Here is a 26845-nt window from a genome sequence, read left to right on the forward strand (position 1 = left end):
TTTACTAAATTGAAATTATTTTTACTAAGCATAAATTAATTTTACTGAATACTACTATTTTTTAAGGTGAAGTTAACATGACCTTATAATATAACAGATTCATGATTGTTTGAAAATTATAAGAATAAGTGAAATATGTAACAAATATTAGCTCATTCACCAAATATATAAAAGGAAATTAGCGTTTTTTTTTTTACTATATTAGTAAAGGAAATAAAGGAAAAGAAGGGAAGGAAAAAGAAAGAAATTATATCATCTATATGGTTTATTAATAGTAAAAGAACGGAATTTAGAGAAATCTATTGTTTGGTATGATATTAGTAAAGGAAGGAAAGGGGAGAGAATACTAATTTTAATTTCAATAGATTTAATTTCTTTCTTTCCTATCAAATTCCTCCAATTTTGGGATAAAAGGAAAGGAAAGATTTTGTGAAGGGAACTTTCTTTCCATTTTCCCTTCACTAGAGTGCATCCATGCTAACACACGTTATATATATACGTAGAATGTATATTTAGAAAATAAAACAAGGTGGAAGTTATAAATAAAAATTATGAAGTGGAAGTTACTTAATTGGAGGTTATAGTCAAAAATAAGAAGAAAATAAAAAGGAAAAAAAAAAAAAAACTAAATTCATGAGAGTTGGAGATTGAGATTTTGGAAAAACCTCATTAACTGACTCTATAATTATATAGACTAGGGTGTACCCGTGCTAAAGCATGGAATATATTAATCGTATATGTTAATGTTTTTTTATTACTATGATATCATTAATTTATTTTTGTAAATATGATTGTGGAAGTTATTGAATTTGCTTAGTGGAAGTTAGAATAGGAAGTTATTATGGAAATTAATAGGTTTTTTTTTTTCAAAAAAGTAAAGTTAACATAAATTGAGAGTTTGGAGTGTTGTGATTAAAAATTGGGAAAATCACTCTTAAATTATATTATAAATTTCCTATCAAATCTCGCTTAATTTTTAAAACCAAACATAGGAATCTATAATTTTCTTTTCTTTTCTTTTCCGTTCTTCCCAATTCCCCCAACCCAAAAAAGGCCTACATTAAAAATATTCCAAATTAGAATTTTTTTAAAACTTTTTTTTTCTTTAAAGCTTTAATTTTATTAAAACAATTTTGACTTTTATTCGATTCAAAAACTTTATTTGAATGTGTTTGATTTTCATTTGATTCAATTAGCTTTGTTGACTACATTTGACTTTCATTTAAATCAAAAAGTTTTGTTTGAATGTGCTTGACTTTCATTTGATTCAATTAGCTTTGTTGATTGCATTTGACTTTTGTTTGATTCAAAAAGCTTTGTTTAAATGTGTTTGAGTTTCATTTGATTCAATTAACTTTATTGAATACATTCGAATTTTATTTGTTTAATTGGAAATGCAAATAACAAAAGGGAGTAGAACACTATTCCAACTTAATCATCGACTCATGAATGAGAACTATGGGCTAAAATCTGAATTCTTATATACGAGTAGTTTTTAGCTTTTATATTTTATTTTTTAAAAAATGCTTTGTTTATAGACTATCTTTCAGCATGCAATGTGATATAGAAAATTAGTAACACTCTATTTATTATTATTCTACCTTCCTTTGATCGATAATTCAATTATCTATTGCCTTAATACATTGAATGACTGAAATAAGTATATAATGAATGTACGAATTAATTGCTTCTTTGACAAAATTTGGTGATTACTCAATGAATCTACCTCACTTTTGAGGCCAGGCTCCCACAGTTCAAGAATGTAGTGATGTGCTTGTACAACTTGTCAGCAACATCGTTTTTCTGCTGTAACTGACAGGTAACAAATCCATCTGCTCCGGCGATAATGTGATCAAACATTGAAGCGAAACAACATGACATCTCCTTCTTGTACAACATATTCCTTCCCTTCAGATCTCAACTGCAATACATGAAAGCAATAAACCAATGAGTAATTTCTCTCACCATCAAGGATTTTATAATAAAATCCAATTTCACCATGTTGACGGCGAAACTATTTAATCACTAGATTAAGATCAATTACCAAATAAATGCTTGGTTTAGTTGGTGAAGAATTCACCTTGTAACCTTGAGGTAACAAGGTCGAATCCTTCGAACTGCGGTACTTGAGAGTGAGGATCTCTTACTCTTCCCCCTCACTTTCAAGTACTTGACCCGCAAAAACTGGACCAAAAAAAACTGAGAGTTGAACAGGATGTGTAATGGTGTAGCACATCACTGTAGTTGTGGTATAGTATGACCTATGAAGCAAGATTTCAACATGAATGCTACATGCAATACAAACTTCCCTACAACTGCTAAGATTTATAGGTATTCATTCATTATGGATTAATATTCGTCTAGAACACAGTATGAATTCTATTAAAGTTGGGTTGATTTAGAATTTCCCTTACATTGGAATCGACTCAAATGCTATGGGATAGAACGGACCTCAATACATGAAAGTAAAGATGGGAGCCCAACACGTTCAAATAGGATTTAAAGTAATTAATTTACAATAACAGTACCAACACTGCCAAAACTGAGGATAAAGTACCTCAACTAGGGTTATTGACTGCCCTTGAAGATGTGTTTTGATACAATGCAAATATACAAATGTGTGTGGGTCTGTTTGCTTGAGCTCATGTGTATCAGCACTACCTTGGGAGAAGGGGTAAGATGAGGGCTCGAAGAAGGGGAAGGGTGGACAGAGAGGACTTCAAAGTCAGCAAATACGCTAATGGAGTTTACGCTACAAGAATTTGCTATGCAACGACTTCACTAAGAAAAATTGAAATTTAAGGTTTACTGGCACAAGAACTACCACTGGAGCTTCTGGTGATTGATAAGGAGAAAAGATAATGTCAGTTTCATAAATCAAAGGAGCTTGTATGAATGCATCAAGGGAAACTGGGAAATTATATATGTGCTTTATTCAGTAGTTGATGCCATACAGGGGAACAGGCCAAGGAATTATCATGAGAGAATGAGAGCTTTAGTGAAACATTAAGACTCATATTGTCAAGGAAAGCAGGCAAATATACTTTTTATCTAAATCAGTTCATATAATTTATAGAAAAATTACATCACCAGCAGTCTGTACATAGATCTTCAAACTGAATTTGGTATTCTGTATGTATGTATATATATATATATATATATATATATATATATTCATTTTTTTTGAAAGAAGGTATTCAGTATATTTAATTGCAAGTATTTCGCATGTTAGTTATGAAAAATTATTCAGGTAAAGATGCATTAAATTCAATTTGTTGCTCAAAGTAATGTACTAACCACTCCTTTCTCCCTTGCAGCCGCAAGTGAACCGGCAGCAACGAAATCTTCATATGCAACCTGAAGAATTAAAAGATGATATTATAGGATGTGGAATAGACCTTGACACAAAAGATTGGAAGTACAGTAGAACACAACAAAGGATGTTATGTAGACTTGTCAATAGAGACTTTCTCTTTCTGCAAACACTTTTAAGAGGCCTTTAAAAACCGATATTGTTTATGAAAGGAAAAAAATTCTCTAATAGATTAACAATTCAACTCAACAGACAGTAGTGGTTAATGAAAACAATTGTTTTTTTCTTAATTTTGCCAACAAAAAAAATATATACAACGGTAATACACCATGGATACCCGAATCATAAAAATTGTACATTCCTGACTAGACTACAGGCCAAGTAAACTCCATCCAAGATTTCAAGAGCATTGTTCAATTTATAGCACAAGGCCAGGACTAATGAGCTCAGAAAAACAATTGCCACAAAGGATTAAGAAGATGAAACAAAATCAAACAACTAGATACTGTAGGCCAGTTAAGAGACACTATAAACAATCCTTGAGCTGAATTTCTCATCTACATCATCCAAAGCTAATAAGCAAGCCCCTAATTATAAGGAGAGATAAATCACTGAAAAGCTCAGACTATACTTCTACAACCAAGTGGTTTAACTTTCATATGATAAATTAACCAATTGTTCAACGATAGCCCCTGTGCAGGGCCCTAACTGCTGATCTGAACTTGTCTCATTTCTACCCAAATGAGCCTGTTTAAGCCAAAAATGACGTTCTTTAGCCAAAACTCTGCTTGCTTCCAGTCAAAAGGCCTCGAAGTAGCTATAGCCATTGTGATCGATAAACCGGGTTGGTGGGCTTGGTTGGCCACCAAATCAGCTACCTATGCAAGTTTATACTCAAAGGAGGAGGCACCTTGAGACACAAGACAAAAAGGACCAGCAGCCAGCACTAAGTGACAAAGAAGTTTAATGAAGCACTATGACACTATGGGGATTGGTTACTATTTGCATCGTGACAACCAAGACATGGTCCGTGATCAACGCATCATATCCACACCCGACACTCGTGACACCACAATTATTCCCATAGTCACAACCAAAACCGTATTTTCAAACCATGTTCTATGTTTTTTTTTTTTTGGTAACGAAAAGTTTCATGATTCACACCTATTTTATTCCAAAATTTATATATTTTTAACAAAATAAGAAACTTTATAAATAACCACCTCTCAAAACACCCTAGTATCCACCCCTTTTTTGGAATATTTTAAATTACCAGTCCTTGAAATGATATCACCACCCATTGTCTGAGTCCAACTACATTTCCGACCTAGGGCCCACATAACGGCTAGAATCTTCTTTTTAAAAACCCTTTGCCTCGATTTTACTGATTTGCAGCAAAAAGTGGAGAATTTAGAGAATTTTTTTGAATATTTGGAGATTTTTTTTAGGATCGTTGGTAGGTACAAATGAAGTGAGGAAAAAAAATATGAGGCAAAGGGATTATAAAAAGATGAAACTAGCCAGTGTAAGCTCCACGGTCGGAAAAGTGGCAGGACTCTAGCAATGAGTGGTGACATCTAACTTTTTTTATTTTTATTTTAAGGGGTAGTAATCTAAGATATTTGAAAAAAAAGGATAATTACTTCTAAATAAGGTGTTGTGAGGGCTGGTTATTTACAAAATTTCATAAAAAATACTTCCTATGTTTTCTTTTAGATGCAACACACCCTTTAGCGCGGTAACTAAGAAAAGTGGGGTTTACATGTTATAATAAACTTTAAAATAGGATGAGTGGTTGTTAGGAGTGTAATTTAGTGGGCCATGTGCTTTAAATAAGGGATATAGTATAGTTTTTCCCTAAAGTAACTTTCCTTTTATAGTGTGTTGCAAATATTGTGACATTTCCTTTTTAGGGAAGTGTTGTAAGTAAAAGAAAACGGAAGAAGTATTATTTTACAACAATTTCAAACTCCCAGCCATGAACCTTCCACACCAATTAATCTCTCATTTTTTTTCAAATATTTTAAATGATTTTATACACCAAAAAATGTTTATACTAAAATCTACCAAGATTTTTCAAACATTTAAATAATCTCCCAAAAATTGTACTCCCTTTGTTCTTTTATGTTCTAATTGGTTACTATAAATACGCAACTTAAAAGAATATTGAAGAATGAAGATAAACTAGGATAATGTTAGAGTGAGAAAGTAAAAGATGGATTTGTGTGAGAAAAAGCGAATAAAGTAAAGAAAGTGTATGTAAAAAGGAGTAATTATTGTGGTTGAAGACGAAGATGATAAAAAATAAATAAATAAATAAAAAATAAATAAATAAATAAAAAATAAAAAAATAAACAAAAGGTGCCAAAATAGAATAATCAAAGTGAGTAGAACAAAATAGAGCGACCAAAAAAAGATATTGAGTAAAACAAAAAAGAAAGACCCAAAATGGAAAATGAGTAAAATAAAAACGAATGGAGCCTATATATTCTATTAAAATACAGAATTATATTTTGAATCCTTTCAAAAAAAAAAAAAAAAAAAAAAAAAAAAAAAAAAATTTAAGAAACTTTCTAGTTTAGTTAGTGAAGGGTTGCAATTATCAATTGAGAGAAGTTCCTATTCTCATATCTTTTACTAAAGGCTCTTGATCTAATACTTAATAACATTATATATAGTAATTTGTCTATTATTTTATTTGTTTGCTGATTAAATTATTTTATAGTGACTTAAATATATATATATAAAAAAAAGGTCGAGATTAGTTATTAGTTTTAAGAATTGGATAATTGTTTATTGTTCATGTTTCAAAATTACTCTGTATGTTTCCTAGTGATCTTCATTTGTTGTATCAATGGAAACAAATCAAAGGAGAAAATTTGTGAAAAGTGGTCTTTTATTTTCTTTTACCTTTTGAGTAGGAAAGAGAAAGTTGTTAAGATTAATGTGTTTTAAAATAATATAAGTAAACCCATAGAAATTTGGTTGGGTAAGAAAGGGTAAAAGAGAACAGTATTGTTGTCATAGAAGGAATAAAGAAAAAGATAGAAAATTAGTAATGAACATCCCTACCCAAAAAGTAAAAGAAATTAACAAACTGATGGTGGAATTATTGATAACGGCAAACATATTATAGTTAAAGATTTAAATGGAAAGCAAAGTGGGGCATACCTCCACTTCATCCTTAATTTCACATACATCATCCTATTTTCCTTTGAACACAATTTCTCTAACCACAGCTTAGTCCAAATTGGTAAGACTAATGTGACCTATATCAACTTTCTCGTTTCACAATTCACTTCTTACATACTCAATCCTAAGAGTTCCAAACCCAAATGATGTATAGTTAATAAAAGAATTTTTTACTTTTTTTTTTTTTTTTTTTTTTTTTGAGGGGAAGAATTTTTTACTTATACAGGTAGGAAGAGAGAAATACAGACTAATTTTTTAAAAACAAAAACTGGATAAATATAGGTGTAAACACGTGAACGGATATTCAAGACAAAAGCTGAAAGATATTTCAAAAAGGCAATTCGTTAAAAAAATTTATTAAAAAAGCAAGCCCTTCAGAAAACGTGATACTTTTAATTGGCCAACTTTAGTCCTTTAATGACATTCTAAATGCTGATTCAGAAGTTAGTTTTAATTGCCAAAAGCGATAGTTTTAAACATTATCTTCATGCAACATCACAACCCAATGTAAGAGAACTATGAGAAAAAGTTCTTGCTTGGGTGCAATGCGGTTATAGTTACTATATGAACAAAGATGAAAGAATAAACTATCAAGCTATAATTGTAATGTCCCATAATAGTGGTTCAAAAATGTATACGGAATTTCACGATTTTAAATTACGCCAACATTTGTGTAACTGTTGCTCTATTGCACCACCTTATTAGCTAAGTTAATATAACTTATAAGATTATGATTGTAACTATTGATAAGTGCTTTTGAATAAGCAGAATGAGTGATGTTTTGCTAGATAGATAGTAACTTCATGTTAGATGTGACATGTAATGTTTTGAATTTACGTGTAAAAGATATTAATGAAATTAGTGCATACTGTTGTGAAATTTTTTATCTAGTTTGTGTATTATGGTAGCAATAGAGTACAAATGAGCCTTCTTAGGAACTATTTAATGTTGAGGAAAAAGATTGAGATGGGCATACAACATAATTGAAAATTATGGAACTCGACTTAGGTTAGATCATGTTGAAAGGTGTCATTAACTATAAATTACTGTTCCATTGCCAAGTTTGGAAGTTCAGACTCTAGATGCTTATAGAATAGCTAACGATAATATGAATAGATAATGCTCAGTAAAAATATGATCTGTATACAAATTAGTGTTAGAATTGAATTAGAAGATATACAAGAAGAAATGGATTCCTAGAAGTTTGTAATTGTTTGTCATGTGACTGGCGTAAATCCACCTTTGATTCTAATGCAAGGATTTATGAGGAGAATATGGACAAATTCTGGTGTTGATAAGATTGCTGTAATTTTCAGGGGAGTATTCATTGCCAAACTTAAACCTGTTGAGAATAGAGACAGAATTTTGGCTGCTGGTAATCATTTTTCTTGTCAATTGAACAATGGCAATCAAAGCATGCACCTAACATTGATTTAAAGAAGAAGCTGTAAAGTCATGTCAATATGGGTACAATATCCTAAATTAGATTTTAAGTACTAGAAAACACCACGTGTGACTCTGAGAGTGTCACCTTGTGGCATTCAAGGAGTGTTGTAGGTCTACGACAACCAGCGTAAAAACTTGGTCACATCTTATGGATATTGTGAGGGCATTCCCTTCTCAGTGATGTGCTGGTGTAGTGAAAGATATGCAAGGGTTTCTAGGTTATCGTCTAGAAGCAACACACCATCCCAGTGCTTGGGGGTGGTGTCAAATATGCAAGGGTTCCCTCAAGATGGACGAATGCAGATAAAGTCATAATGAAGTTGGCAGTACAATGCGTGTTTGGACGTGAAATATCGGCTCTTTGATTGGCAGTTGAACTAGTAGAGGTCATAAAGAGAAGGAAAATTGAAATAATTGTCTACACAAGACCAAGTGGGTCGGACACAAGGTGAGAGAAATAGCTCAGTGGTTAGCACTTGGTAAAGGATAAGGGTAAGAATGGAGTTGGCATCCTCTTTATAATAATGGGACATATTGATGATGTATTGGAGGTGTATAGAAAGAGTGATAGGTGGTGCAATCGTAATTATTATAAGTGCATAAGCATCACAAGTAAGATTGGATGTCTCTATAAGGCAAAATTTTGGGAGGACTTAGCGGAGGTGATGGAACAGGATGGTGAGAAGTTGATCTCAATGGACATGTGGGTTCTATGCAGGATATTTTGATATGTTGAGGAGTTAAAGAAGGTAAATACTGACCCTCATTGCATGATTAAGCTGGAATCCTACATTATAGTTGAATGGAGATTTATTCATGAGATGATGATTGCTTTGGTTTTCCCTACACAATTTGTTGATAAGATCATGTGCTGCTTCAGTTCACCCAAGTTCTCAATTATATTAAATGTCTCTCTTCATGGCTTCAGCAATCTATGTCATTTCTAACTATTTTTAATCTAAGTCCGGTATCGATTTCCAAGTTTAGGCTGCCAAAACTCATATATTCATCAACATTTATCCAAAATTATTGTTGCATCAAGAAGAATAGTGGACGTGGTATTTATTTTTAGGTTTCCAGCATTTACTAATCTTCCCTACTCAGTCTCTTAATGCAGGAATACAAATGTCACATATTTCTAAGCATAGTTTAGCAAAGCAAATTTTTCTTGAGACGAATACTTACCGTCTCAGCACGAATAAAACCTTTTTCAAAGTCAGAATGGATAACTCCAGCAGCTTGAGGGGCAGTCATCCCTGGAAATAAGAGAATACTTTAGAGAATAAACTAGCTATAGACTAAGATGAAAATTTGGTCAGGAAAACAATGCTACCAACTTCATAAGTCATTTGGGTTCACTATGTAATAACAAAAATGGAAATACTAATAGTTATACCATCCGCTTAAGGATTCTTTTTGAAACACCCATCAATAAATCACCACCATGACCTTCTTAAGGCTAAAAACATGTTAGCTGATGTTGATGCCAAGTGAAAAAATGTACATATCAAACTATGAAGATAGATTTCACGGAAAGCCTTTATAAATTCTTGTATTCAACTATAAGTAAACTAATTTCCATATCAATTCCAATTAATAATTTTGGGCTGTACTGGAACCTGGTGTGATGCCTAATGTTCTTAACAAACACATGCAAAAATGTTGTCATATTATGTCCTCTCAATTGCTCGCACATAAGATGCTGGAAGAACTATTAAGCTGTACAGAAACCAGCTTATATTAAGATATTATAATGTGCAATGAACATGTTGATTCAAGCTTTAAGATATATGGAATTACTCTTTGAAACAAATAAAGTGGAGCATCCAACTTTCTAAGAATAGTGTTCCATCCTTAATTTCCCATAACCCACAGGGTCTTCAATAGGATGTTAATTCTAGAATCATGTCATTAAATGAAAGACTGTTCAGAAGGCTCCAAAAAGCTTTTTTGTCTTAAGGGGGTGGACTAAGGTCTAGTTCAATACACCTTAAGTGAAGTTTATACATAAATTTTAATAAGGGCCAGTAAAAAATTCATGTAAGGATTGCTGAGTTGGAATCATAACAATTCAAAAGTTCATTAAAAGATAATAAGTTTAAAATAAGGGCCAGTTAGTTAGATGAGATCATATCATTTTAGATCACAGATTTTCATGTGAATTTGGCAAAAACATTCTTCGCCATTGAAAATGGCTTTTAACTTCCTTTCAGAACCATGATCGAATCGGTAATCTATTAATAAAACAAGACATTGCTAACATCAATGTTGGACATTTGGACATGTGTCAATTTCTCATCAGAAAACATACTCACCAAATCCAATTTTGACGTCATCTTCTTTTTAATTTTCATTTCTTTGTTTTAAATCAAACCTGAAAAGTGCGTCTACCCATTTACCAAATTAATGATCACGCTTCCACCACCCCCCCCCCCCCCCCCACCACCAAAAAAAAGAAAGAAAACTCTCTACCTTATTTTACTCTTCCACTTTTTGCCTATTGTGCCTCTTTCTCCCTAGAAAATTAACGTCTCCTTCATTACCATTTAATGTCTACATGAGACTACATCCTCCCCCAATATTTTTCCCCTTATTATATTACCCCTTTCTCTTTAATGCTGTTAAGTTAAGTAAATTTGCTCTATGGTGTCTCTATTTTTCTTAATTTTTCTTCTCTATTGTTTTTGTTTCAATTAACTTTTGATTTTTAGTTTGAGGTAATTAAGAAGTTCGAATATCTAAAGTTCTTGAAGCAACATGAAATCTTTTTACTACTAAAAAATATATATATATATAGAGTAAAAATATGTGATGGTATCATTCTTAGTTTTCTCACTGATTCGAGCAAAACATTAATTTATTTGTTGATGCTGATAAGTTCATCTATTATAAATTTTTTTGGGTTCCCTTAAGTTTCAACTCTATTTTTTCCTTTGATTTCATCTTTTTATGTAGATTTTCAGTCTCCAATTCATATATTTGAACATATATATATTTAATTGTATATGAGTCGAATGGGACTTTTTGCTTCGATTCCGACCAGTGCATACTAAATTGCCATCTCCAATCCATATCTTTGAACATGAATATATATTAGGAAATTTTGTCAGAAACCACCCGTTAAAAACACTTTTTTGTCAAAAACCACCCGAAAAAAAAATTGCTGTCTAGGACCACCCATTTTCAAAAAATTGTTGTTAAACACCACTGAAGTCTATTTTTCGGCATTGACCGAGACTCCGGCGTTGACCCTTCCCCAATTCCCCACTTTTATTTCCCATCTTTTTCTTCTCTCCTCTTCTCCTTTGTATCTATTGTTGTTCTCTTCTTTTCTCTTCTCCTTCGATTTCTCTTTCCTCTTCTTCCTTATAATCTGCTGCTCTTCTCCTTCTTCTGTCTCTCTTTTCTTTCCTCTTCTCCTTCTCCTTCTCTTTCCTCTTCTCCTTCCCTTTCTCTTTTCTATTTTTTTTTTCGCCGGCGAGGGGTTGGGTCACGATGCCATTTTTATCTTCTTTCTCGCCGGCGTCGCGTGGAGGTGCGGTTGACACGAAATTGATGGTTTTAGGTCAAATTCGACCATGAAAACTCAAAATTTAGAGTTTTCATGGTCGAATTTGACCATATAAAACCAAATTTGAGGTGACATTCAAAGCAAAATTCGGTTAAAGGTATGTTTTCTTGTTTTCAATTTTTTTAAAAAAATTATTTTGTTAAGTTTTGGGTTTTTGTTGTGGTTTTGGGCGGTTGTGGTGGATGGTTTTTGGTGGGTAGTTGGTCGGAAAAGGTAGGGTTAGGGTGGAAGTTTTGGGTTTTGTTTGTGTGAGTTCAGGCGACAGATGTGGTTTAGGGTGGGTGGGTTTAGACTTTAGAGGATAGAATTGGATTAGTTGGGTGGGTTAGGGTTAGGTTGGTAAGGTAGTGACCTGGTGGGTGGGTTTGGGTTAAGGTGGTGGGTTAGGGTTAGGTGGGTAAAGGTGGTGGGTGGGTTCCGGTAAGGTGGGTTAAGGTGTTGAGTTAGGGTTAGGTGAGTGGTGGGTGGGTTAAGGTGGTGCGATCGGTGGGTGGGTTAAGGTGGTGCGATTGGAGGGTTAAGGCAAATGAATTGGTTAAGCGTAGTGGCGGTGGGGCTGGAAGCGGTGGTGCGGGGTTTTTTTTTTATTTTCAAGGCTGGAGTCAACGCCGGAGTCTCAGTGAATGCCGGAAAATAAACTTCAGTGGCGTTTAACAACAATTTTTTGAAAATGGGTGGTCCTAGACAACAATTTTTTTTCAGGTGGTTTTTGACAAAAAAGTGTTTTTAACGGGTGGTTTCTGACAAAATTTCCTATATATTATGTAGATTTTCAGTCTCCAATTTTATTATTGGACTCGAATGGGACATTTTTCTTCGATTCCAACCAGATGCATACTAAATTGCCATCTCTAGTCTCTACTCCACATGACTACATTTTTCATTACATATACACCACAATATGTGGGTGAAAAAAGAATGTGTTAATACAGTTAAAAGCCCTACTAATGGCACAATATATAAGAATTTGTGGCAGTATACTTCTTCCATTCTTTTATGTTCAACTCAATAGATACAAAATTTAAGAAAGTAGTGAAGAATGTGAGGGATTGTAAGATAAAGTAGGATAGAGTAAGAGAGAGAATATAAAATTTGTGCAAGATAAACAGAAATTAAGTAAGAGATAGTGTGTGGGTAGAAGTAATTATTGTGGGGTTATATGTGTAAGATGGTAAAAGAGGTAAACCAAAAATAGAATAGAGCAAAGTGAGTTGAACAAAAAAGAACTAAGGTAAAATGAAAAGTGAGGAGAACAAAAAACGATTAGAGGGATAATTAAGGAAAATAGAATATGCAGGCTAAACGTACATATAATGGCATATAAAGTTTAGCAAAACAGAAGATTCCAAAACGGTAGAATTTCATAGAATGGCTTTAAACAGATGTATGTTTGGGTTTTGAAAACATAAACTTTCCTAATTAACTAGGGCAGCTAACGCGCGCAATGTGCACACCATGGCTAGCCATGTCCAAGGAGCTCTCTTGGTTATGCCTTGTGTCACAAATTTAGTTGTTGCAGATGAGGGGAAATAAGTTAAAAAATATTTTAGGGATATATATATCGGCACACTATTCTTGAGAATTCATAAAAAGAGGCATTTGACGTTAATGAGGGCAAATAAGTAAATAAACATTTTAGAGGGTATAATTGTCCAAACAACATTCAGAAGAGTTATTTCAAACTTTTTGAAAAAAAAGGGTAATGAAATGAACTTCCCCTGGTTTATAATTTTAAAGAACAAAAATCTTACCTGAAAGAATTGTCCATGCTTTTGTTTCCTACATAAAAGAAGAAATGATTATATGATTATTGAGCTTATTGGAAAAGATCTAGAACCCAAAAACATTATAGAAACCAAAATAATCTGCCTTACCTTCTCTCCAGAAGTAAAATATGTTCGCAAACCCAAAAGGCTATAGGTTTCTCTAATAAGATTTCCTAGACCACTTTCACTGACTCCAAGAGATTTTAAGTATTCTACTCTATCCTCAGATGGAAGTTCAGTAAGTTCTGCCTCAACCTACAAATATATCCCATGTCAGTTCATATCAGAATTGCAGAATTTCAAAGCATTATGAATGTGATGTACCCTGTAATTTCCAACCAAAAGATCACATGGTAGTGGTGGATCCAAAAAAATATTTAACGGGGTTAAAATACATTTGATAAATTTTTATGGGGTCATTTGATTTAAAATAAAAGTAATTTTATAAGAAAAAAAATTTATTTGATATGATTTTTTTTTTTTAACATTCAAATGGGTTCAAGGGACCCCACTTAATATCCTTGCATGGCATATGGGTGATGGGTCTATTTCCAGTTTTCCACCTTAACACTTATAATTACCCAAAGATTGTAAAATACCAAGTAAAAAGAAACATGTGCATTATATCCAAAATTAACTAAAATAACACAGTACTATAAGAGAGGTACATTTGACTGAGATCCCTCTAACAAAAGGGCCTTACTTTGTAAACTTTATGCCAACAATAGATTTTAAATTAGATAGTTAAATTATGGAGTTGGGAGAGTGAGTTATGAAACAACACCTTAATCTAGTGGAATTATTTGTTTTGGCGATATATAATGAGCCAAAAGTACATGTACCAACTCAGGCTTAACAGTGTTCAAGATCTATCATCAATATAATATCTACATAATCCATGCAGATAGATCAATTTAAAGGTGCTTTTTTACTGGTTTACTAAACCTGTGCTGAGACAGTCACCACTCCTGATTGCAAGTCCAATGCAAGTTTTGTTACTTCTTGAACAAAAGGATTCTTTCCAGGATCAGCCACTTCAGACTCAGCTACATTTGCAACATAAATTACCGGTTTCATCGTAAGCAAACAAAGGTGCTTTATAGCATCCTTTTCAGGATCTGATAAGGTAACTGATCGTGCTGGTTTTCCATCCATAAGCACCTGTTGAATCTTTTCCAGCGCAGATCTTTCTGCTTCCTCCTGAATGTACCAAAAATTGGAGCGAATATTCGATCAGCTTCTCTATTAAACAAAAAAATAGTTGTACAGCGTGATAATTATGTAATAACAATTTTAATTACCTTTGCTTTCGTTTGTGAATCTTTTGCCTTGCTTTTTCTAAGTTTATCCAATCTTTTTTCAATCTGCATTCAGAAAATTATTCAACATCCAGAGATGCAAGTTAGATCCATCATAATTCTCTGCTCTTTTTTATAGACAGAGACCTGAGTCGTCTTAAGTTGTAATAATGCCTTTTAGATTAATTAAATTAGTGTAAACCATTATGAGCAGTTAGAGGACTTAGATCCAACATAAGCACTGTCAAAAGCTAACAACTAGAGGTGGTTATTGGACAGGGTAGCCCAATGATAATAGGGTCAGGGCCAAACTTATAGGGCTTTTAATGGAGAGGGCTATTAATGGACAGGGCCCTTATTGGGTAGGGTCCATATAGGGCCAACATGTTTTTCCAATTTAGTTGATAAAGAAAAAACATAATGTAAAAATAATTATATAGATTTATTTGTTTTCTAATGTATTTAATAATGGCTTTGTCCAATATTTTTTTTAATTGATATTTTGTAGGCCCGCCCATTATCAACCCACGACCCGCATTGGCCCGACCCTATATTGACCCTATAAAATGTGACCTTATTTGACCCTGACCCGCAACCGACCCGCACCGACCCTGACCCGACCCGCCCAATAACCAGGTCTACTAACAACTAAAGTTCCAATCAGATTAAGGAGTAAGGCAAAATAGCCTCTTCACAAATGTAAGAATACAACAGTCTAAATTACCTTCCAATATCTGCTCCTTTATATGGACAGAGACTTGAGTCAGCTTAAGTTGTAACAACGCTTATTAGATCAATTCACTGGTGTAAACTATTATGAGCAGTTAGACGAGTTAGACGAGTTAGATCCAACATAAGCACTGAGCAACTAAGTTCCAATCAGATTAAGGAGTAAAGCAAAATAGCCTATTAACAAATGTACGAGTACAACAGTTTTATCTAAAGTCTAAATTCCCTTACAATTACCTCTCCTTCCTTCCCTTCCTCAAACAACTACCTTCCCAGAGTAAACATAAAAAACCAGCCCATACCAAATTACCAGATATGGAATTCCCGATCTAAACCCAAAGTGACATGACCTCATTATAATCAGCCTCTAACTAATCAACTCCTAAAACAGTATCACTTGTACCTATTGAATAATCAACATGTTAATTAACAACAGACTCAATAATAACCCAACTTCAACCTCAACCAAACCGAACCGAACCAAACCAAATATCTCATCACCCAAATGCTTTCCAATTATTAACCCACATTAATCTTATTTCCACTCCAAGGAAAAAGCCTCATTAGAGGAAGTGGAGTTACAGTGTGGTGCATGATTAGTAGCAAGCAAAAAAATTTAGTATTGGGTACCAACCGGATGATTTTTCCTAGAATGGAGGAGACATAGAGCTTGAAACCTGTCCTAATTGATTCCAGTTTAGATTATTCAAACTGGAATAATTTCAGTTTCTATACCAGTTCCATAAGTATTGGATTTGAGACCTCATCTGAGACAGTTCAGTATCATTTTTGTAAATTATAATTCGTAGAGTTTATCTAACCTTAAGAATAAAATGATACAGTGTGGAAAAAGTCAACAAAAAGAAAAAAAGAAAAAAGGGAGCGGGTTCATTTAAATCAACTTAAAATACATTTTCTTCAATATAACTATTTAAAATCTAGCAAAAGTATCTGGGTACCTCATGCCAAACCAGTCTTAGACTAGCTCCTAGCAAAGTATTATATCATGATTAAGGTTGCAATCATAGTAAGTAGTAACAACTAACAATCTCACATCAGTAAAAAAAAAAAAAAAAAAAAATTAAAAAAAAAAAAAAAAAAAAAAAAAAAAAAAAAACAAAACAAACTAAACCAACTAAACAATTTATGTAAATGGTAAAGATTTTTGTAGCATGATATCCAGTTTTACTGTCTACAGGTCAATACATGACAGCCCTTTACAAGTCGAAAAAGTAATGTATGTGCTGACTGCTGACTGATGCACTAAGAAACCAATATCAACTAGTATGAGTGGTATCTAGTATCTTTGCTAACTGGTTCCAAAATTATGAACCTGATCTCTAACTGAATATGAGCTATAATCCTAAATATTAGCTGACTACGAAGTCCTAGGCCCACTACTATTTATGGTATATCTGTATATGCCATCATAAGAATGATTGTCTCGAACAATGTCCAACTGCCAATATTGAGAGACTTCAAGTAAAAATAATGACAGGTTAACCTTTCCCCTAGGACAAATCTTCTAGGAAGGAATCTCCTAAGGAAAAGTAAGCTAAGAAACATGACAACTAATTCAACATAATTCAATAGCTACTTTTCTCTTTTTAAGTATTTGGAATTGGCTGTATAAATTTGGTGAAATATTTTATATCGAGTACAAGCAAATTTTCCGATGATTCATATGTGGATAGTTGGGAACAAACAATAAATGGATGGAAAAGAATCACTGAATCTACAGCCTTCAATGTCAATTGCATCTTTTAGAAGTGCAGTGACCATAGTAAAAGCTTTAACAGAAAGATCAATTTGAGAATACCACATAATTATGTTAAACAAGCTCAAAACTGAAGAGATAGTGATGATGTTCTAAGGGAAACAGCTGATTTGAGACGACCTAGTTACCTAATAGTGTTGTAGTTTATATGATTCTTGATCCATTTCTGGTATTCAGTCATAGTGAATCTATGTCTGAGACTTTTATTATTTGATTATATTCGTACTATTTGATCTAGTTGTTTATTTAATTATTTCTTACAACACCAAAACAAGTCCCTTTTGTATAGTTTATCCTTTTATTTGACATCCATAGGATAATTATCTCCTTATGGTTCGACTCTCACATCCTTATCTATAGTAGTAGGTGGATGTGGACCTTAGGTTATCTTTGTTTATGTATGCAATTAGCCTGCCAGTAACTATCTTAGTGAACATAAATCTAAATAAAATTAGCACTAAATCAAAGATTTTCCCCAGCAGTAACAAAGCACTCTGACATTCTGGAAAACATTGCTAATAATTCAATTAATATACCTTTAAAACAGACTTCAAAGATCAATGTTAATTTATAGTATAATAGCAAACACAAGGATAGTTAACAGTGACACTGAGTCAAACAGATTCGGAAGCTACTTGAAGCAGCATAGCCTAAACCTTTGCCAGGAATTTGTCTAGAATCAAACTTGATGACTTAAAACAAGGACACCCAGTTTTTAACCCAGCTTCTTGGCCCATAATACCCTTTGCTCTGAATATAAGATCAAGGAGAATTACAAAAACACCAAAGACATTAGATTTCATCCGACATATTAATTAGGATATCTATACCTCTACACCAACGCAGTAGCCCTAAAAGCAGTAATGATATATATTTAATTCAAGCATTTAAGATATATACATAATATAACAGCCACACAATGTACCTGATCCAAATCTGAGAAGATTAACTCTAGATTGATGACATCAATGTCAGACTTTGGTTCAACCCGTCCATTTACGTGAATAATATCATTATCCTCAAAACATCGTACAACCTAAACACATTAACAGTCAGAACCACTTGTATGATATATAGTAAAGAATAAAAACCTAACTTTTTGTCTGTGATTCAGAAGAGAAGAACTTTACGTTTGGCACCAAAATAATGATAACACTAATCTGACACTTACAGCTTAAAAATGCATTGTTGCAATGACTAAGACCTCACAATGGCAAGACTGAAACAGTAGATCATGCAGCCCATGTATTATTTGGTGTGCTGTATTAGGCCCAAGAGTTTCAAGGAATTAATATAAAGATCCCAAATTTTTCTATTATCCTTTGAGCAGGATGCAAGGCATCAGCCCAATGTTGAGCCCAGGCCTGCTATACAATTCACTTATGCTCGAAGGAAGTCTAAATCAGCTGCATCTAATGGCTGATTGTGCTGGAAGAATGAGCTGGATTTTCTGTTACAAGTTTGTTAGCCTTAAGGGCAGCTTAGTAATTCCGTTTCTAGTTTAATATTCCCTAAGCAGTTAGTTTGTTATGGCTAATTGTATTTAATATGGAATTCTGCTGTAGAAATGATTATGCAAAATAAAATTAAGTGAATGAACTTGGAGAGATTCTCTTCCTCTCGAATGAAGGGCATTTGTATTGCTTGATTGCTTTGATCTTCAATACAAAATATCAGTTACTTGTCTGAATTTTCTCTGTTTCTTTCTAATTACAATCCTCTGTTTTAGCTAAGTCCTAGCAAATTTGGTATCAGAGCAGTTGCGATTCTTACCGGAGAAGAAGATGGCTCGCTTGACTCATGCGCAGCGTTTGGACTTACTGGAGCAGGAGATTGCCGGAGTTCCTGGCCGCGTGGCCCAGGAGGTCACTGAAGCTCTGGCAGCGCTCAAATCCGACCTCACTGCCCAGTTTGCTGCTGGAGCAGAGAGGAATCGGTCGGAAAACCGATCGCCCTTGGGAAACGGACCACCCTATCAGTGGGACAACCCGTTTGCAGGATCGCAACCACGTTTGGAGCATGGTGATGGTGGTCAATCGAGTTGGAGGCTGAGAAAACTCGATTTACCCCTGTTTGATGGCACGAACCCAGACGGGTGGATCCTCCGAGCTGAACGTTTTTTCCACTTTTACCGGTTGTCGGCTGAAGATCAGTTGGAGGCTGCGGTGGTGGCGCTCGAAGGCGACGCCCTGCTGTGGTACCAGTGGGAACACCGGCGCCACCCGTTACATGCTTGGGAAGATTTGAAGAAATTGATACTCCGCCGCTTCCGCACCACCGCCACGGGTACCCTCCACGAGCAGTGGCTTGCTCACCAGCAAACCGGCTCGGTGGCCGATTACCGTCGCCGATTCATTGAGCTACTAGCTCCGATTGAAGGGGTGCCTGAAGAAATTGCAAAAGGGCAGTATATCAATGGATTGAGGGAGGATATCCGGGTCGAGGTTCGGATCTTAGATCCGATTACTTTGGATCGGGCAATGGAGCTATCCATGAGAATTGAGGAGAAGCTGAAGCTCAGCCCAAAACCGAGGCCCAATTCCAGCCTACCCAGTTGGAGAACTCCGAACCTATCTTACAGATCCAACCCACAAACTACCTACCCAAACAACCCAAACCTAAACACTAACACCCACCCTTCCCAAAATCGCACCACCACCCCATTTTCCAAAACCACCGGAGAAATAAGGCGGTTGACGGAGAATTAGGTTCAGCAGAAGAGGGAGCAGGGATTATGCTTCCGTTGCGATGAGAAATGGAACTTGAATCACCGTTGTCGCCGCCGCGAACTGAGTGTGTTGCTCACGGAGGATGACAGCGACGGGGAAGCTAGTGAGAAGGGTGAGTTTGCGGCGGCTGAAATTGAAGCACCCGCACCTCCGCCTCTCTCTCCACCTCTTGCGGTGGAGCCTGGAGTATCTCTCTGCTCAGTCATGGGAATTACCAGCCCTAAAACTATGCGCCTGGAAGGAGTAATCAATGGCGGCAAGGTGGTTGTAATGGTGGACCCTGGTGCAACTCATAATTTTATTTCCACGGTGGCGGCGAACCATTTACAATTACCCATTACGGAGTCTAGAAGTTTTTGTGTCACGTTGGGAACAGGGGCGGCTGTGCAAGGAGAAGGGGTTTGCGTTGGGGTGTTGTTGGAGCTGCAGGGACTCGTGGTAAGGGAAGATTTCCTTGTCCTACCGTTAGGCAATTCCGATGTTATCTTGGGGGTTCAATGGCTCGAAAAATTGGGGACGATTGCTTCTAATTGGAAAACACAGACTCTGCGTTTTCAGGTGGGTGGGGAGTCTGTCACTTTGAGGGGTGACCCGCAGCTGGGAAGATCTTGTATCACACTCAAGGCAATGGTAAAGACCATAGCAAAAGCTGGCCATGGTGTTCTGTTGGAGTTTAATTACCTAGAAGGTTCTGGGGAGGAGAATCCGCCATGTCCAGAAGCTCTCGAACCCCTGCTAACTCAGTTTCAAGAGGTGTTTCAGATGCCTAATGGGTTGCCCCCTCAACGGTCGGTGGATCATTCAATCACTTTGAAGAGTGGAGCAAATCCAATCTCAGTTCGTCCCTATAGATACCCGCAATATCAAAAGGATGAAATCGAGAAGTTGGTGAGGGATATGCTTGCTGCAGGTATAATACAACCCTCTACTAGTGCTTTTTCTAGTCCCGTGCTTTTAGTCAAAAAAAGAGATGGTTCATGGCGTTTCTGTGTTGACTATTGTGCTTTGAATAAAGAGACTATCCCCGATAAATTTCCTATCCCTGTAATTGATGAATTGTTGGATGAATTGTTTGGTGCTACTGTGTTTTCTAAATTGGATCTTAAATCTGGGTATCATCAGATTCGGGTTAAGGAGTCGGATGTTCATAAAACTGCTTTTCGAACCCACGAGGGTCATTATGAATTTTTGGTGATGCCCTTTGGCCTCACCAACGCCCCTGCCACTTTCCAGTCATTAATGAATGACGTGTTTAGACCATTTCTCAGGAAGTTCGTCTTAGTTTTCTTTGACGATATACTTGTTTACAGCAAGTCAATGACAGAGCACCAAGAGCATTTGCAGCAAGTTCTGTCCACTATGGCTACACATTCCCTCTATGCTAACCTCAAGAAATGTGAGTTTGGGAAGGCTAAGGTGGCCTACCTTGGTCATGTCATTTCAGAAGATGGGGTTGGAGTTGATGCATCTAAGATTCAAGCTATGTTGGAATGGCCTGTTCCTCAAGGTCTTAAGGAGCTCCGGGGTTTTTTGGGACTTACGGGGTACTACAGAAAATTCATTCAGAATTATGCTTTGATAGCTAGCCCTCTAACTGACAGCTTCGCAAGGAGGGATGGGGTTGGACAGAAGAAGCCACTAAATCCTTTGAGGCATTGAAGGCTGCCATGACTCAGGCCCCTATCTTGGCTATGCCTGATTTCTCCCAGCCATTCATTGTTGAAACAGACGCTTCAGGTCATGGTTTAGGAGCTGTGTTGCTCCAGGGAGTACACCCAATTGCGTACTTCAGCAAAGTCTTGGGGATGCGTGCTAGGTTGAAGCCTATATATGAGAAAGAACTTATGGCAATAGTGTTTGCTATCGAGAAGTGGAGACATTATCTTTTGGGAAGACAATTTGTGGTACGAACCGATCAAAAAAGCTTGAAGTTTTTGTTGGAACAAAGAGAGGTGGAGCAAGCATATCAAAAATGGGTGAGTAAGTTGCTGGGGTACTCCTTTGAAATTCACTACAAACCTGGCCCTTGTAACAAGGTGGCTGATGCTTTATCGCGTCAATTCTCACCTGAATTTTCTGCTCTAATTAGCACATGTGGACTGAGTTGGGAGGTTATTCGTGGATTCATTACCAGGGATCAAGCCTTGCAAAAATTGATATCACAATTGCAGAATGGGGAGGTTGTTCCTAAATGGTTTTCATTAGAGAAAGGTATTCTGAAGTACAAGGAAAGAGTGGTGCTTCCGAGGAATTCTGAGCTTATATCCTTGTTTCTAAAGGAATTTCATGACTCACCTGTTGGTGGCCATGCTGGAGACCTTAAGACTTATCAGAGAATGGCTGGGGAATGGTATTGGGAAGGCATGAGAAAGGATGTCTATAATTATGTCAGACGTTGTCATGTTTGTCAGCAAAATAAATCTTCTACTCTCTCTCCTCTTGGCTTACTTCAGCCCTTACCCATTCCGGACAAAATTTGGGAGGACGTTTCCATGGACTTTATTGAGGGATTGCCCAAATCCTTGGGGTGGGACTCAATCCTTGTGGTGGTTGACAGGTTGTCCAAGTATGGGCATTTCATTCCCTTAAAGCATCCATTCACTGCTCAAACCGTGGCTCAAAATTTTTCCAAGGAAATTATCCGTCTTCATGGCATGCCATCCTCTATTGTCTCTGATCGGGACAAAATTTTTCTGAGTATTTTTTGGTCGGAGTTATTTAGGCTTCAAGGCACTCAGTTCAAAAGGAGCACCTCTTATCATCCTGAGTCCGATGGCCAAACTGAGGTTGTGAACAAGGGTGTGGAGTCCTACTTGCGTTGTTTTGTCAATGGAAAACCCAAGACATGGGCTACCTGGCTGCCTTGGGCAGAATACTGCTATAATACTGCTTTTCACAGTGCCACCAAGTGCTCTCCTTTTAAGGCTGTGTATGACAGGGATCCCCCTTCCTTGTTGCGTTTCATACCTGGTAGTACTAATGTCTCTTCACTGGAAGACCAGTTGCTGGAGAGGGATGCCATTTTGGATGACCTTAAATTTCATTTAACCAAAGCTCAGATTTATATGAAACAGTATGAGAATAGGAGCAGAAGGGATGGTTCTTTTCAGGTTGGGGATTTGGTCTATGTGAAGCTCAGACCATATAGACAGCAGTCCTTGGCTAAAAGGTTGAATGAGAAGCTTTCTCCGCGCTATTATGGTCCCTATCCTGTGCTCCAACGTATTGGGGAGGTTGCCTACAAGCTTGAACTACCTGCTACTGCTCGCATTCATCCTGTTTTCCACATTTCTCAGCTCAAGCAAGCCATAGGAACAGGACATAAGGCCTCTCCCTTGCCTGTACAGCTTACTTCTGAGTTGGTGCTTGAAGTGGAGCCAGAAGCAGTTCTTGGAGTGAGGACTACTCAGGCTGCTACAGAAGTTCTGGTTCAATGGAAAGGGCTACCTGATTGGGAAGCCACCTGGGAGGACTTCACTGAACTTGACTGCAGGTTCCCTCACTTCCACCTTGAGGACAAGGTGAATCTTTGGGAAGGGGGTATTGCAAGGCATCAGCCCAATGTTGAGCCCAGGCCTGCTATACAATTCACTTATGCTCGAAGGAAGTCTAAATCAGCTGCATCTAATGGCTGATTGTGCTGGAAGAATGAGCTGGATTTTCTGTTACAAGTTTGTTAGCCTTAAGGGCAGCTTAGTAATTCCGTTTCTAGTTTAATATTCCCTAAGCAGTTAGTTTGTTATGGCTAATTGTATTTAATAAGGAATTCTGCTGTAGAAATGATTGTGCAAAATATAATTAAGTGAATGAACTTGGAGAGATTCTCTTCCTCTCGAATGAAGGGCATCTGTATTGCTTGATTGCTTTGATCTTCAATACAAAATATCAGTTACTTGTCTGAATTTTCTCTGTTTCTTTCTAATTACAATCCTCTGTTTTAGCTAAGTCCTAGCACAGGATTTTTTTTTTTTCCCTATACAGACCTAGAAGGGAAAGTAACACACTTGTACGAAAAGCTTTTTATGAGAAAGATCAAGGACTATCCATCCAAAATCATGTGCTTCATTTTCTACATTATATAAAAATGGGAAGCATAAGTGACACCAATCAGCCTCTTTAGCCATCACCATTAGTCTCCCATGTAATTTACATTCTGTTTAGCAATTATCACAACAAGGACTCCAATTACAATTTTAAACTTTTTCTTCTCTGCAATTCTTAATTCTGACAATTTTTCGCAAACATATATTACAAAATACAAAAAATAAAATAGCATTATTGTATAAATGTCAACTATGAAAATATACTCATCCGGTATACTCAGTCATATACACTATATAGTCAAACCCACATTCATCTATATGGTCATTGGGCACCATGACAAAGGCTTCACATTTCTCAAAATTCTATGATGCAAGTTGGATCTTTGGATGGTATTGCATTATCTTTGAATCACTTTTTATTTTTATAATTGAGCCTTGTTTTTTGATATATAAATGATTTAGTAGATTTTATTATACACACACAATACAATTGAGAAAAATAAAACATCTTTACAGCAAAGCTATAATCGCTATTGCATATCAAACATTCTCCATACCCTCTTACAGCCTTCCTTGGCTAAGGGGTCTTTATAAGTGAACTAAATTACTAGTAACATATATAATAAGCACCTGAAGTATGGAATCGACTTCACGAATATGAGATAAGAACTTATTCCCTAATCCCTGCAATTCGAACAACAACAAATTAGAGTAGTGTGTATGAGGACATCAATCCTATAGGGAACACCTTGAAAAGAAGGAAATTATAGAAGGATATACACTTTCTATTAAAGTATATGTTCAAACCTCTCCCTGGCTGGCTCCCTTAACAAGTCCAGCAATATCCACAAATTCTACAGATGCAGGGACCATTTTCTGAGATTTACTTAAATCAGAAAGCACTTGCAACCTTGGGTCTGGAACAGCCACAGTCCCAACATTTGGTTCTATTGTGCAAAAAGGAAAATTAGCAGCTTGCGCCTTCCCATTTTCAACCTGTAAAGTTCTACTTCACTTAATATGACAGTTGACATGCCATGGAGTAAAGCATTAAAACTACATAAAAATTTCCAATATTAAACATTTGCAATAACAAAGTGCAACACTGCTTAGGCATTGGATTCTACTGTTATAAACGAACTTGTCAAACAAAATAAGAAACGAAGAATCAGTATCTAGTTATCACAAAGAGACATAATCACATACATCTAAGGAACATATTTACAAATTCAGCAGCCTCTGTGCTTGGAGAACTAAGGCTAAACACTTATAAATTAGTAATGAAAAGTCAGATTGTGATAGTTCTAAACTAAAAACTACAGCTAAGGAATTCATTTTGAAGAAATTTTAAATAGTAATACAAATAGATGTAAATACAAGTCACAAAAAGAAACTATCATAACCCAGCATGATGTTCCCAATAACTACTAAGGCCTCGTTTGTTTTGATGTAAAATATTATAATGGAAAATGATTTTCCCATTTTTTCCAATTCCCTTTGTTTTGTTTGTGAAGGGATGGAAAATAATTTTCCCAATGGTGGAAAATTGCATCCTAAATGATGGAAAACAGTTTCCTTTACAGAACAAGAGAAGCCACATTTTCCTCCCTCCTCCTTACCTCTTTTTTACTTCCCTCGCATCCATCCTCACATTTCACTCCTATTTTTTATTTTTCTTTAACTTATCTTGTATGCAACCAAACAAAGGAAAACTAATTTGCAATTGTGCTTTTCTTTGAAAATATGTTTCCCATGAAAACCAATTTTTCATTGAAAATGTTTAATATCAAATCAAACAGGGCCTAAAAGTTTGCAAGTTCTTCTGATGGAGAAAAAAGGACAGGACAACAACAATGGAGTTAAAAGTGAACCTTTACTGATGTCCTTATTAGTTTATTAATGCTTTACCAAACTCCAAAGAAGGAATTAGAAGCCAAGAGATCTAGTATTACCAGCACACCAGATTTGGAGAATAATTAAAATTTATTTCCAACTCTATAGTTGAAACTTTTGAATCACTGCCATGTAAATACATAACTAGCACGTTCGCAGCCCATTGTCTTGCTTCCTATTTCAAGCCATTCTACTTGATTGTCCACTCCCCCTAGGCCCCTACAATATTCTCTTATAGTTTACATGTGAATTCTTTTCACTCCTTCATATTAACAATGCCTCACCATTCATTATTCTCGAGCTCGAGCTTCACCGATTAGGCATTCAAGTGCAACAGAAGAGTGAAAAATTATAAAATTTAACCTGCTAACAGAAGAACATCAGATGGAACGACATCGGCCATATCTAAACAAATTGGCATGAGAAACAGTTGAAATTTCTATAGCCAATAACTTAAGTTAACCCCAAATTCACCGTGCCGAAAATCGTTCATCAACACCAACAAAGAACACTAAGCTTACATAACAATGAACAACTCAATCAGATAAAACATTACCTAAACTACCCACAAACATTGCACAGACAAAAAATAGCAACATATTAATTCCATAAATTCAAAAATCATACAAATTCAAGACATTTGATCGAAAATTAATAGCTTAACTCATGTTGTCATATAATCAAACACCTTTCAGGCATAAACCCAGCTAGCAGCATTGTTAGTAGAATAGCGAGAAAGAGGAAGATGGGCTTACAACAGCATTGAAAAGAGTGGATTTTCCAACATTAGGGAGACCAACAATACCAGCTTTCAAACTCATGGAAACTTTGAGTGGTGAAGAAGATAAGCTTCGTTTGCTAAGGATTACATGGTTGGTGGTAATACAACGAGTAAGAGATGGGTCAATAGATAGAAAGGAAGACTTGAATGGCATTTGTAAACCAGATAGAGCAGGCCGCCATTGATGACAAGCTATTCTCGCCATTGATGCCTAATCTTTAAGGTTTGAGTTTTCCACACAATGGTGTTTTACGGAGATACGGGGTAATAGAATTGGTTACTTGCGCGAAAAATAAGGGTACTAAAC

The 26845-nt window shown here is 35.8% G+C and overlaps 1 protein-coding gene across 1 annotated transcript; it reads right to left on the minus strand.

Annotated features, from left to right (window-relative positions):
• Window positions 1-1564: 1564 nt before the first annotated feature.
• LOC145594843 (uncharacterized) lies at window positions 1565-26845 on the minus strand. The gene is made up of 11 exons (XM_081651185.1): window positions 26513-26845; window positions 24672-24860; window positions 24495-24548; window positions 18018-18128; window positions 14590-14652; window positions 14234-14488; window positions 13397-13543; window positions 13274-13301; window positions 9137-9207; window positions 3298-3357; window positions 1565-1921 (listed from the first exon to the last, which is right to left on the minus strand). The coding sequence occupies exons 1-11, from the start codon at window positions 26741-26743 to the stop codon at window positions 1853-1855; spliced, it is 1278 nt and encodes a 425-aa protein (XP_081507311.1). The 5' UTR covers window positions 26744-26845; the 3' UTR covers window positions 1565-1852.

Source organism: Chenopodium album, chromosome 19 (assembly GCF_948465745.1).
Source record: "Chenopodium album chromosome 19, dcCheAlbu1.1, whole genome shotgun sequence".
Classification (NCBI taxonomy): domain Eukaryota; kingdom Viridiplantae; phylum Streptophyta; class Magnoliopsida; order Caryophyllales; family Amaranthaceae; genus Chenopodium; species Chenopodium album.

Excerpts from the sequence above, each read along its gene's own strand:
- LOC145594843 (XM_081651185.1), bottom strand. The coding sequence starts at position 26,743 with ATGGCGAGAATAGCTTGTCATCAATGGCGGCCTGCTCTATCTGGTTTA. Across the intron at positions 14,489-14,589 it reads ATTCACAAACGAAAGCAAAG|GAGGAAGCAGAAAGATCTGC; the intron begins GTAATTAAAATT and ends TGGTACATTCAG. Across the intron at positions 9,208-13,273 it reads AGCATGGACAATTCTTTCAG|GGATGACTGCCCCTCAAGCT; the intron begins GTAAGATTTTTG and ends TCTTATTTCCAG.